The sequence below is a fragment of the Pecten maximus genome, chromosome 19 (genome assembly GCF_902652985.1).
Source record: "Pecten maximus chromosome 19, xPecMax1.1, whole genome shotgun sequence".
In the NCBI taxonomy this organism is placed as follows: Eukaryota; Metazoa; Mollusca; class Bivalvia; order Pectinida; family Pectinidae; genus Pecten; species Pecten maximus.
The window spans coordinates 2532111-2544471 of NC_047033.1; the positions used below are offsets into that span (position 1 = coordinate 2532111).

Below are 12361 nucleotides of genomic sequence, written 5' to 3' on the forward strand. Positions count from 1 at the left end.
GTGTTTTAGAAGGGAATAAGGTAAATCCTTTAGGGCATTCATATTTATGGGATTTTGGAATGTATTATCACCATGCTAGTGAATTAATTTCCATTAGGTTTGGAAATGTTCAGTGCGATAGTGACAAGTTTGTTAGAACAACGGTATTAAATGGAATTATTGTTTAACATAATTCATGCGAAATATGCTTTTACGTTTCTAATCACAAAACAGTGATGTTGTTTTAAATAAAAGATATGAACACATATTGTCCTGCGATTATTTAGGTAGTGTACAATTACGGGTCCCCGACTCGTTTTCATTTTACGAAGGCTTGCTATATATGAAGCGTTGTCGTGTATAGTTACTGCGTATGCCATACTTAAATAGAGCCTACAGCAAAGTGTTTGTGAAGCCGAACGATCGGAATGTCTCGGGGTTAAATATTGTGTTCCGTGAGTAAAGTTAGAAGTTATCCGAGCTTTCCCCGTAGATTTCTTTACCCATACAGAGAAAACAGAGGTTTGTCTTTTACAGAATAGTAAACATTTGTACAATATCATGACATTAATATATTCGTATACTAGCATTACCGATACTTATCTATTTAGTCCTAGGTTTATAACGGCCTGTGACGATGGGGATCAGTCTGTTTTTAAAGCGGTATTAGATGAACTTGTTCTTTAACAGAATCAATTCAAAACATACAAGTTTTAAATATAGATACAGTAATGCTTCTTATATAAAAATACATATTTTTGTGGGCGACGTTTTACCTGTATAAATATATATATATATATATTGCGTTAAATTAAGAAACATTTCTAGCAGTGTACCGCTCTAGTACATGTGTCATTCAAAAACATGTCTTACTTGTGCCGGTTAGCGAAGCGGTTGTGTGTCCGAACTAAAAATTAAAGGCAAGTTAACAGATACTCCAGGAGTGCGTTTGGGTCATAGGCTACGTTGCAAAATAAAATTGTTTTCCTGCGGTTTTATACACGCAAATATTAGATCGATGAGAATGGAATTTTTGTGTTCTGACCTACGCATTTCGCATGAATTATGCTCCCTGATTAAGCCCGTGTTTGTTGGGGAGGTAGCGCGCCAACATGGAAGGTCGGGTTGGAATAGAAAGGCAAGCTGTTGTCTCATTACTCTCATGATATTGGCACATTTCCGCTACACCAAGCTACAATGCCTCAACGAGAAATCTTGATTAATTCGTCAAATATCCATGGAATGAAAATGTCTCCATTCTTTTCGTTTTCAATCGGAAAAAGTATGAATATTCGGAAAAAGTTGACCTCACTGACTGTTACTGGTCCCCGAACAAAACTTGACAAATTGTTCTTGTCATTTTATGAACGGGAAACCCACCGAGATATTGCATCGATCATTGCGAAACAAAACTGACATCCCCATCTCCCTCGTAAGTGATTCTCGATATGCAAGGGACTCCGATAGTTCTAATTATGACCTAAGCCTCGAACTTAGCTTTCCCATCCTTAGTACAGTGGTAGCTAGGTCGATGTCATCAGGTACGAATATAGTAACAACAGAAAAAATAAAAACAAATAAACATTTTTTATCATTCCACTTACTTTTGTTAAAATTCATATCCGAAACACGAAAATATAAAAAAAAAAAAAAATGAAAAATGAAAAACGAAAAGAAAAGCAATTAATTTTGGAACAGTTGTCTCGGCCTGGTTAATTGATAGAAATTCCGTGTATGCACAAAAGCGTGAAATACACATATTGTTTTACTGCATTTTGTTTTGAATGATTATATCTCAGGATGAACACTTACCAACTATAAACAATAAAAGCATACTTACTAAACCCTGACAGTATACTTAGTCTGCTTATCAGCTGTGACGATCGACATCGCGGTGCCGTCTTTGAATATTTAAGTGGAATCAATTCAGCAAGTGTTTTCATCTAGAATATATAGGTATATATGATTTTATTTGTACAAATCATAATCAGTTGTTCACCTGAAAAGGATAATATTCTCTCCTTCATTACAAAGTATATTTTGTTTCGTTGTGACTTGGTCCACAGAATTTAGCTGATACGTTAGGAGAATTTGAACTCGGCATTTTGAAGTAAAGACGTATTGAGACAATCATGACTGTTGTTTATTATGTTGGTGATTATGTTGAGTATACTTACTGTTAACTGCCATTGATAAATAACTAGAATGATTTTATATATATGCGTATCAGTTGGTGAATCTTTGAACTATTGCATACATGACGTTTGTCGATTTTCATCATTCGCATCATTGATATTTTGTGATATGTTTGTGTTTATTAATGTTTAAAAGGATGTCGACACTCTTTACGAGATGTTTCACATCCGGTTCACGCTCCACCGGAAGGCGTATCAACACAGAGTGACCAAGGCGGTCGAGATGATGTAAGCATAGATAAAAAATAATTAGGATATAAGTCATAGCTGTCCCTGATTTTTGTGTCTGTTATATCGTCTTTTCGTAATACAGACTTAAGAGCATGTTTTCATTGTTACTTTATTAGTTTGTGTGCGGAAATAACGTCCATTGCTCACAAACTAATAATGTAACAGCCTATGTCTGTCCACAAGAACAGATTAATTAGAACATACGCACAATACTGGATTAACTTACTCGAGGTATTCACCGTTATCACACTAATAGTTCTGTAAGGGCACAAAAAGCTGAATCATGCAGTTTAAAGTCATTATTAATAATGAGCTGAATCGTTTTCTTATTTTTTATTGAAAAAGAAATGAAGTCATGTCGGGTTATACGTTATATCATATTGTTATTTGAAAGAAAATCCTTTGTATAAGCTCTATTAAATTTTCCTTTTTTAATGAAACATGTTTGGTATTTTGTCCATCACATCAAACAATAATTTAGGGCAGTGATTACGAGCTGTTCATTTCGTAAAAGAGCAACTAAATTGGGGTTGGGGGGTGGGGGGGGGGGGGGGGGGGGGGGGGGGGGTGAGTGGGGTGGTTGTTTATCTTTCTGTCTAAAGGCATATGCGGGAAAATATCCTCATTTCCGAAGGTATTTAAAACTCGATATAACCTCCTTCTTTGGATGAATAACACATACCACATTGTCGTCAGAGAAACTAATAAAATATGCCTATGATTATTGAATAATGTTTTGTTTTGATGAAAACAGGATTGGGGATGCGATGGAATTAGCGGACGATGTGAAGGTAAAGGGCGATGATGGGTAACTATCTTTTGTTTGTTTTGTTTTTTGTTGTTTGCTTGACAATAAGTTGCATATTTTGATTTCGTGTTTTTGTGATTGTCATAATTGCCTTTGATATTCATATACCATGATCAAGTTTTGTCGACATCTAGCTTTGCCTCAATAATCCTCTAAATATTTCCCATCCTTCTGTGTTAATTTCTTTTGTCTTGATTTATAATGTTGTGGATTCAAAGGAACGAAAAAAGGATACACGAAGCTGTAGGTGACATGGGCGCCTATATTAAGCTAAATGATGATGTGCTGCATAGAATAGCCGAGTCTTCAAACGAAGCTGCTGGCGAGCTCGTGGCAAGAATTTACGAAAGGAAACTATATAAATATCTCGACGAGAAGACCATTACGGTAAGACACAGACCTATTTCTTGATTGTCTTGATCAATTATTCCGTGTAAATTGAAATATATACATACACATATATATGTCAAGTAATGTCAAGTCGAATTTTCGAGGCAATCTGCCCCTTTATCAAGACACAGGTAAATTATATACGATGGAACATGGAACAATTATACAAATATAGTAGGAATAAACAACGAAAAATATCGTAATGTTGTAAAAACGATCCCCCTCGGCCGATACTTCATTCGCCGAGGGCCTATTATGATTAATTACGAAACATCTTAGTTGGTGTACAGATGGGCAGATTGTCTCGAAAAGTCGACAATTTACTTGTCTGTACTGTCGTTATTACTACTTGACATACACCTATTTCTAGTAATACGCATCCAACATTTGTTTGTTAGGATCCAGTACCTATATTGGTTTATACCGTCGTTATTACTTACTAGAACGTTTCAATAGTGCAGTGATGGTCGGTCCGATACCCTGACATGATCATTGTGGAAGTCGTCTATAAGATGATATGAATACTTTGATCGCAATGTATTTATTAATAGTTTCAATCACAGGCAGAATATTCTTATTTTGACCGGGCCTCGAACTTAAGATCTACGGCACCCAATCGCCTAGCCAGACATACCCGCAGCTTATACCTGGTATTCCTATCATCATATCAACGACTTGCACAATGATCATGCCAGGGTATCGGGCGGACCATCACTGCGCCATTGAAACGATATTTTTTTAAGAACGCCGATGTGGCGCAACGGTTTAAGCTGCGGGTATTTCTCTCATTTGTCATTGCATGGCTGCCATGTAAATCTTTGTCAAACCTAGACTATGATTTTCAAAAACCAAACATCTTCTTACGCTTAATTAAAAAATGAAATTGATATTAAAATGTCTGCATTCTGTATGTTAACAGAACGTAGGAAAATAATTCCAATTAATACATCTGTATGGTACTTCCTCCCTTGTACAATGTACACTTAATATAACAACACATCACGATCTACTACACACGTTAGATTAAGACGTCAATATAACATAATTGTCTTAACGAGGAGTTATTTTCTCTTGTGAGGAAGTATTGATTGCTACCCCTTTAGCTTATATGAGAAAAATACGTAGGTTTCTGATAAATTGATGACGCTACCCTCACAAACAAACGACCAAACATCCAAGAACAGATAACTCTTGCATTTAATATAATTTACCATAATGAAGAATACATGCTTATCGATCTCTATAAACAGAATGACATGAAGGAGCAGGACGTGGTGAAGGAAATTCTCGGGACGGAGAATGCGGAAAAGGAACTGCAGAAGAACTTGGGAGTTGATGTAAGTCATTTGGTTCGCATTAGTCGACTGTTATATGCAAAACAGATTCCCTTCGACATTGTTATGAATGACGAGTGAAATATTTCCCATTTAATTTCTGTAAACAAACTTATTTTCATGTGCGATTAATTTTCGCATATTTCGCGTGCTATCAAAATTCGCGAAAATAAATTGCCGTGATATAGTTTCCATCACAGGCAGAATATGCCTATTTTTAGGAATGAAGACGGGAAATCAAGTCGCCGGGAAAATGAGTTAGTTTACAAAATTTTAGGATGGTACTCTAAAATGTGTGTAATAATGGTAAGTAAAGGCATGGTGATTGTAATGGTATTTGTAATAACACTGTTTATTTTTAAAGTGCTTTTATATCATCTTATTGGTGCCTTAAAATCATATGGCATACGAAATACAATACGCCTTAAGGGAAAGAGGAATCGGTTACATTCCTAAATACGATGATAGCAGCTCATCTCTATGTAAAATATAAAGAAAAAAGACTAAATATGGTTCAAATTTTCTATTTCCACAACAAAGATCCAGTTACACTTAAAATTATTACAGTGACAGACTAACTGGTATCCATTTGGTTAAGAATGTGACTTATGTTTTTTTTTTTTTTTTTTTTAGATTGCCTCGTACGATTATGGCAATAAGGATAAAAACCCTGTACTCAATGCCTACTTCTACACCAAAGATGACAATTACACTGCCATACAGCTGAAAGAGGTAAGATATTTGACTACAATCCAATGATATTTCCCCCGAAATGATAATGATGATCTTATATTAGAGATCATAATTACTGCATGTGCCAGCAACATAGGGACTCGACAACGTCTTGCTTAGGATCCGGTGTTTGTTTATAATGAATTCCAATCTAGATCCCTAAAGACCCCTACATTGTGCTAACACACTAGGACAGTCCAAATGCATAAAGAATATAAGAAATCATCCTATCATCAATAAACTAATTGTCAGGCCCCGACGATGAGGATAGTTCCAAATTTACCTAGGATATAAATTATATTCAGGCGTCTGTGACTAGGAAGGTCTGAGTGTGGTAATTCTTATCTTGCGTTAGAATAACGATTTTGTTTCCATAGTTGTATATCCTCGCCTTTTCATGTTAAAACATATCCACCATAGTAAAGTTTGGTTTGGTTTATTTTGTTTAACGTCCTATATACAGCTAAAGTCATTTAAGGACGGCCTCCCGTGCGTGCGACATGTATGTGTGTTTTGGGAGGCTGCGGTATGTTTTCCACCATAGTAAAGTCATCTCAGGAAATCGGACCAGCCATCACTCCGACATTGAAATGTTTTTGTTTTAAGAACGCCGATGTGGCGTAGCGGTATAAACTGCAGGTATTCCTGGCTAGGCGATTAGGTGCCGTAGATCGTGAGTTCGAGGCCCGGTCAGGGCACGAGTCAAAAAGTTGCTTTCCATCGTTATTTGATTTCATTGTCGTGATTTTTTATTGTTTTACAGATAGCTTTAGGTCGCCTAATGATGGTTCCAAAGCGGTTTAATGAAAGAGTCGCAAGGATGTTTTGCAAAGATCCTGAATACGAGGAACCTCTGAAAAAAAAGACCAAAGTGTGGTGTAATAAATAAAACTTGCCGAGCAACAAAGCAACAAATGCGTAGAGGACAACTCCGCGTTCCTGATAATACAGTAAACGCAATATGAATTTCAAATTGTTTATAAGAAACAATTCATATTTATATAGAAGGTAACTTGTGTAATCTATTCATGACTAAGTGGTCATTGATAAATTTACTATTTTTGTGCTATTTATGTTTTGATTATCCTTTAATTTCTTTGAGTCTGTGATATTTAGATATGAGTTTAAAGTTTGTGTGTTGTATGTCTATCACCTTTGCCTGTCATGGTGTGATTAATTACAATCGTGTAATTTACTTATAAACTCCAGATATATTTGTATAATCTAACATTAGCCACTTTTATATAATATTAATATTTTTAATCTTCCGTATAAATAATTGGATGCTTGATTATGTGTATACTTATGATTTTTTAAATGTAATGTCAAATACTTTTATACTAACTGCTATATATTAACGGTATTCGATATTTTGTTTACAATTTTGTACGTACGACTTATCTATCATGTAATAGGAGTAGGATAATTCTGTAGGTATGTTTCCAATGCATTCGTTCCATACTGTCTTGTTGATGATGCGAAAATAAGGCCAAAAGTATGGCAACTTTAAAGAAATCCAGCTACAACGTATATCTGATTATTTAAACGGAGTACAAAGCATTTTAAAGTAATCCTCTACAAAATTTCATTTTATGAGCTGTTCAAAATTTAATTTTTGTTATTTTGCGAATACTTCAAAAAGGTATGCTATAAAATTAATTTGAACTACTTAAATACCTATGATATAGACTTAAATGGTCTTTTATTTGAAAAGTGTTATGTCTACTTCTAACACAATACGTTGTTTTTCACTTTAAGCCATTGTAAAATTGTGCCTAATATTGGATAAATAAATATATAACCTCTATAACCTTCCGGTCTTTTGAGTGGTTAAGAATTCGAACTTTAACCCCAACTGCAATTGTTATTGACGTCATCAATAATCGAATGACGCCACATCAGCGGGTCCCGGCCATCACATGTATAATTGCCTAAGTGAAATAAGACATAGCCACGTTTCCCTTTGATTCAAGCCGATATTATTGTGGTAGAAACAGGTAACACGACTCGTGATTTTCGGATATGGAATTTATTTTCACACGTTATTAGTAAAGGTTACAAAAGGCACTAGCTAAATTCTGTGTCTTTTGAAACTTCAAAAAAATAATTTACTGGAGTGAAATAAATTCCATATCCAACAACCACTCGTTATGTAGCCTCTGTATATTCCAGTTCTATAAATCCATCATATATATACATGTATATTGATTTGCTAACAAATATATATCTACAGTTTAAAATATTTGTATGAGAAGGCATTACATTGGAGGCAGATGTGATAATGTCATCGGGTATGTCACAGAAAAAAGTCTTTAATCGGGTAATAGTGATCTCAATTTACTGTTTAAGAAAGTGTTGGGATCAGTTTTATTATCATTAATAATAATATCTTTTATTTATCCAGGGTTACATATTTAGACAATGTCTAGTTTACAACATGGCCCTGCATCCTATATATGTACAAACATAATACAATTTAAGATAACAATATGATAATGTAAGCAAATATATTATTCAGATGTATTGTTATTATTCAAATATATTATTAAGATGTATTGATTGATTTACATGTTTGGAATATTTCGCTATGAGGTAAACCCAACAGTGGCATTGAATGAATTTATCAATCATACACCTGTATCATCTACCAATAAATTAACTCAATGGAAACAACACATGCTTGTTTAATATCTTATTAATCGTATGAAATACTTTTGACGATGATTTCATTTACAAGTAGCTTTGAGAATACAAGTCACATTAAAAGAACCGAAGTCGAGTCCACCGTATCTTTCTCTGGTCAGTATAACACCATATTCACTGAATCGAAAGACGTTCATTGTCAGTAATGAAGTATATTTAAACTTTATACGAAAACTATGTAAATATTGACGAATTAATCCTAGTGTGTTCGGGGGTAAGTGTGTTCCACTTCATAGACGTTATTCATGGGTACCTAAATGTGGTAGTGACGTCAGTGTGACGTCACAAGGATCAAAATTACGTCATCGTCTAAACAATATAAGCCAATCAATTCCTAGCACATATCATCACTACAAAAACATTTGGGATTAAGTTTGAAAAAAACAGCTTAAAATGTATAAGGTTAAATTTTAATTTTAGGAAAAGAATGAGAAATGTTTCTACAATGTTCATATCCTGATAATATAAATCACTATATCATATACGATTATTCCAATTATAGCTTTTAAAAAACAAATGCCCCGGGTGAGGATCGAACTCACGACCTTCAGATCGCTCTGTTTGTGATTATGAGACTGACGCGCTACCTACTGCGCTACCGAGGCATATAGAATGCTATTACTGCTTCCGTTATAAAAATATATGCTTTGCCGCTTTAGAATAATCGTATGTTAGGGATTTTTTTAAATACATGTTAAAATAATCATTCCTACTTAGTTTTTCGAAATACTCGCATATTAAAGAAAAAAATATTAAGGTTATCCCCATAATGCACTTCAGTGCGTCATTTTAATTACATGACCACAAACAAAACTCTTATGCATAAATATATGTTAGTTGAAAGACTTTAATGTTGTTCTAAAATGTTATCTGACAACTAGCACATTTCCCTGAACACTGCGCCCTAACGTCAACAAGACTTAGTTGACATGCCAAGCATTTATGGTTTAACTGGGCTCTGTCTATTAAAGGAGCTGATATATTGCCCGAAATGGTGGAGTAATTTAACACAAAAAAAAATTAATCATCTAAAAGCTTATTTCCTTTTTTCCATATAATTTTTTATTTTCAAATACATATTTTTCATATATTTTGAAATATAGATCAACGTCCTGGCTCACCTGGCGTGACGTTATCAACAAAGACGGCTTCCTACACATTAACACACGTTCAGTATGTAGTTAAAATGGATAAAGACACGCTTTTGTACACCATTATCATTATCTTAACATTCTGAACGACAAAGAAGGTGAACATTTACAGATAACCTATTCCATAAGCTTACATTCGCAATGTGGTGGCTGACTTGGATCAGTATTGAGATATTTTCTTTGAGGACCCAGATGAATACATCAACAACTGAACCTTAATTTCTGGTCGAGGATGTTTTTGTTTGTTTTCTTTTCAAAATCTTCAAAACAATACGAGTCTGATTGTATAGGGAGAGCCGCCTAACACGGACATTCATTACCACAATATCTATAGACACACAGACGTTCTTTATCTTGAAAGAGCCGAAAACCTTATTTATTTTAAGAGACAGTTTATATAACAATTTCTTGAATTAAAATTTTTGTTCGAAACATAAGCTTGTAAAAACATGTAAAGTATGTCGGACTTAACCATTCGATACGATTAAACATAGCCATATTATCACCTAAACATTATTCCTGTTTGCTTATACGAAAGCCATAATGGCGTCTTAGATGTTAATGTAATGCAATGAATAAATGTTTTCATTTCAACATCAAAGGGATCCATTTCAATTGTAGAGTATCAGTTGCTGAATATTTAAATTTGAGAAATAATTCAATATATGGGATGAATTTGGAATATTAGACCATCTTGATTAATGACAATTGAAACCGTATTTCGAAATGGCTGTATGATGCAAATATCTATTAAACTGCAACGAGTATATATTATTTATCCAGAGGTGCTTTTCCTATATTGTGGTATTCTTATTTGCTGTTAATATATATTTCAATACAACATCATATTCCTAATGAACCCCGCAAGGGTATTCCTGTCGTATCTCTCTACTTGCTGTAGCAGAGTGTGTATACCTCTGGCTTCAAGGTAGAATGGGAGATGGCGGTTTCTTAAATGACTCCTGCTGAACGGCGATATACTATCTAAGACTGATGTTTGTTCCTCTGTTTCAGCACATACAATTATATCTTATCCCTTAATTTCCCTGTATTCCTTGTTTCCTGTCCGCTTGTTCTTTCGATGATATTTATTCCATGATGTATAATGTGACCAGGTGGGTGTCCTCGTTAGTATGCTTCCTCGCTGTCAAAATTACACAACCATAAACATATCGCTGCCTTATTAACATAGAAGCATGCATCTTTTACACAGCTGAGGCCGTCTCAAATAACAATTGTTGTTGAACGTTGCCAAACACAACGTTATTCATGTATGCAGGATACTCCTATTCCACGACTCTAGCCTTATTTTGTAATATTTCAATTTCTACTCAAGTTAGACTCAATGAAACTATCAAGATTCAATCCTTAAATAGATATAGCTAAAGGCAGGCCTGATATTTCGCTAACTGGGTTAGTTACATCAGTGTTGCCTATATTTACATGGATCATTCACTGTTGTATTGGTAAAACGTTTCTATATTATTAAGGGATGTGACATCTAGTTCTTTTGGGCGACTCGAATAATGCTGGTAGGTTCTAACACAGTCCCGATGTTTTATTATATAAATTCTAATAACAACAGTAACATCAGTGGAAAAAACACCTCACTGGAGGCTTTTCCAGTATGTAAAATTTATAGTAAGGATTCAATTCTGTAAATAAATGATAGAATAGATTCTTTGATAGAGGAAAGAATACTTTTTTAACATCTTACATATATATCTTCCTGGACTAAATAATCTCCATAGTGGTCAACTCAACTGTACGCTTTCCGGATGTTGCGATTATTGGAACGAGGTAGATAGTAGCGTAATCAATTCAGGTAGATTATCATCACTACCCTGTATTAACATTGAAATGGAAACTCGTTACGATACAGGTATCTGATAATATGTTGATGTGAAATGTTGTTAGATTTTGAATAATTTGAGAGAAACCAAGGATTTATCTCCTGGATTGTTTCAGAATTTCCACATTCCCACTTGTATACTGAATGAGGAACATATAAAACAACCAATGATAACTACTGAATAAGGAACATATAAAACAACCAATGATAAATACTGAATGAGGAACATATAAAACAACCAATGATAAATACTGAATGAGGAACAAATAAAACAACCAATGATAAATACTGAATAAGGAACAAATAAAACAACCAATGGTAAATACTGAATGAGGAACATATAAAACAACCAATGATAAATACTGAATGAGGAACATATAAAACAACCAATGATAAATACTGAATGAGGAACATATAAAACAACCAATGATAAATACTGAATGAGGAACATATAAAACAACCAATGATAAATACTGAATGAGGAACATATAAAACAACCAATACAAATAATTTCATTTAATGACTGAAATTAGTAAAGATATTTATGCCATATTTCTAAAATGGATGAAAAGGATTTAAGTGAATGTATCTGTAGAATAAAATTAGTATGTATTGTATCATAGCCTTAATGTTGTTCTAAACCACACTTGCACTGTATAGCTCGTCCATAACAACAACAAATATCAACCATAAATGACGTTATACTCCTATGCAACATTTTGAAAATATTTGCCCTTTCTTGTTATGGTTTGTTTTTCTCCCTTGAGCAAGTTAATATCTCCACAATACCCATAACCCGAGAAAACACTAAATCGCTAATATGTTGGTTTATATCTCCTCTCATGAGGAATAACTATATAAATTGCAAAATTTATTGTGCTCCGCAATAACATCTGAAACATTTCCAATGTTATTGCGGAGCACACAGAAATTAGCTAAACATATAATATCATAATCACATGAACGTAGCACGTGGGATGTTTTAA

The 12361-nt window shown here is 34.1% G+C and overlaps 1 protein-coding gene and 1 non-coding gene across 2 annotated transcripts; one reads left to right on the forward strand and one right to left on the reverse strand.

Moving 5' to 3' along the window:
• The first annotated feature begins 2254 nt into the window (after positions 1-2254).
• Positions 2255-8338, forward strand: LOC117318202 (deoxynucleoside triphosphate triphosphohydrolase SAMHD1-like). The gene is made up of 6 exons (XM_033873235.1): positions 2255-2402; positions 3160-3213; positions 3432-3600; positions 4854-4940; positions 5571-5669; positions 6433-8338. Exons 1-6 carry the CDS (start codon positions 2332-2334, stop codon positions 6556-6558), a joined length of 606 nt encoding a protein of 201 aa, XP_033729126.1. The 5' UTR covers positions 2255-2331; the 3' UTR covers positions 6559-8338.
• Positions 8339-8889: 551 nt separating this feature from the next.
• Trnam-cau lies at positions 8890-8977 on the reverse strand. Its single transcript is given in 2 exon segments — positions 8890-8925; positions 8941-8977. It is a non-coding gene; the product is annotated as a tRNA-Met (tRNA).
• Between the last annotated feature and the right edge of the window lie 3384 nt (positions 8978-12361).

What these genes read in the sequence shown, in the direction of transcription:
- LOC117318202 (XM_033873235.1), top strand. Translation starts at nt 2,332, where the DNA reads ATGTTTCACATCCGGTTCACGCTCCACCGGAAGGCGTATCAACACAGA. An exon ending in TCGACGAGAAGACCATTACG is followed by an intron (nt 3,601 to 4,853) that starts GTAAGACACAGA and finishes CTCTATAAACAG; the next exon opens with AATGACATGAAGGAGCAGGA. An exon ending in AGAAGAACTTGGGAGTTGAT is followed by an intron (nt 4,941 to 5,570) that starts GTAAGTCATTTG and finishes TTTTTTTTTTAG; the next exon opens with ATTGCCTCGTACGATTATGG.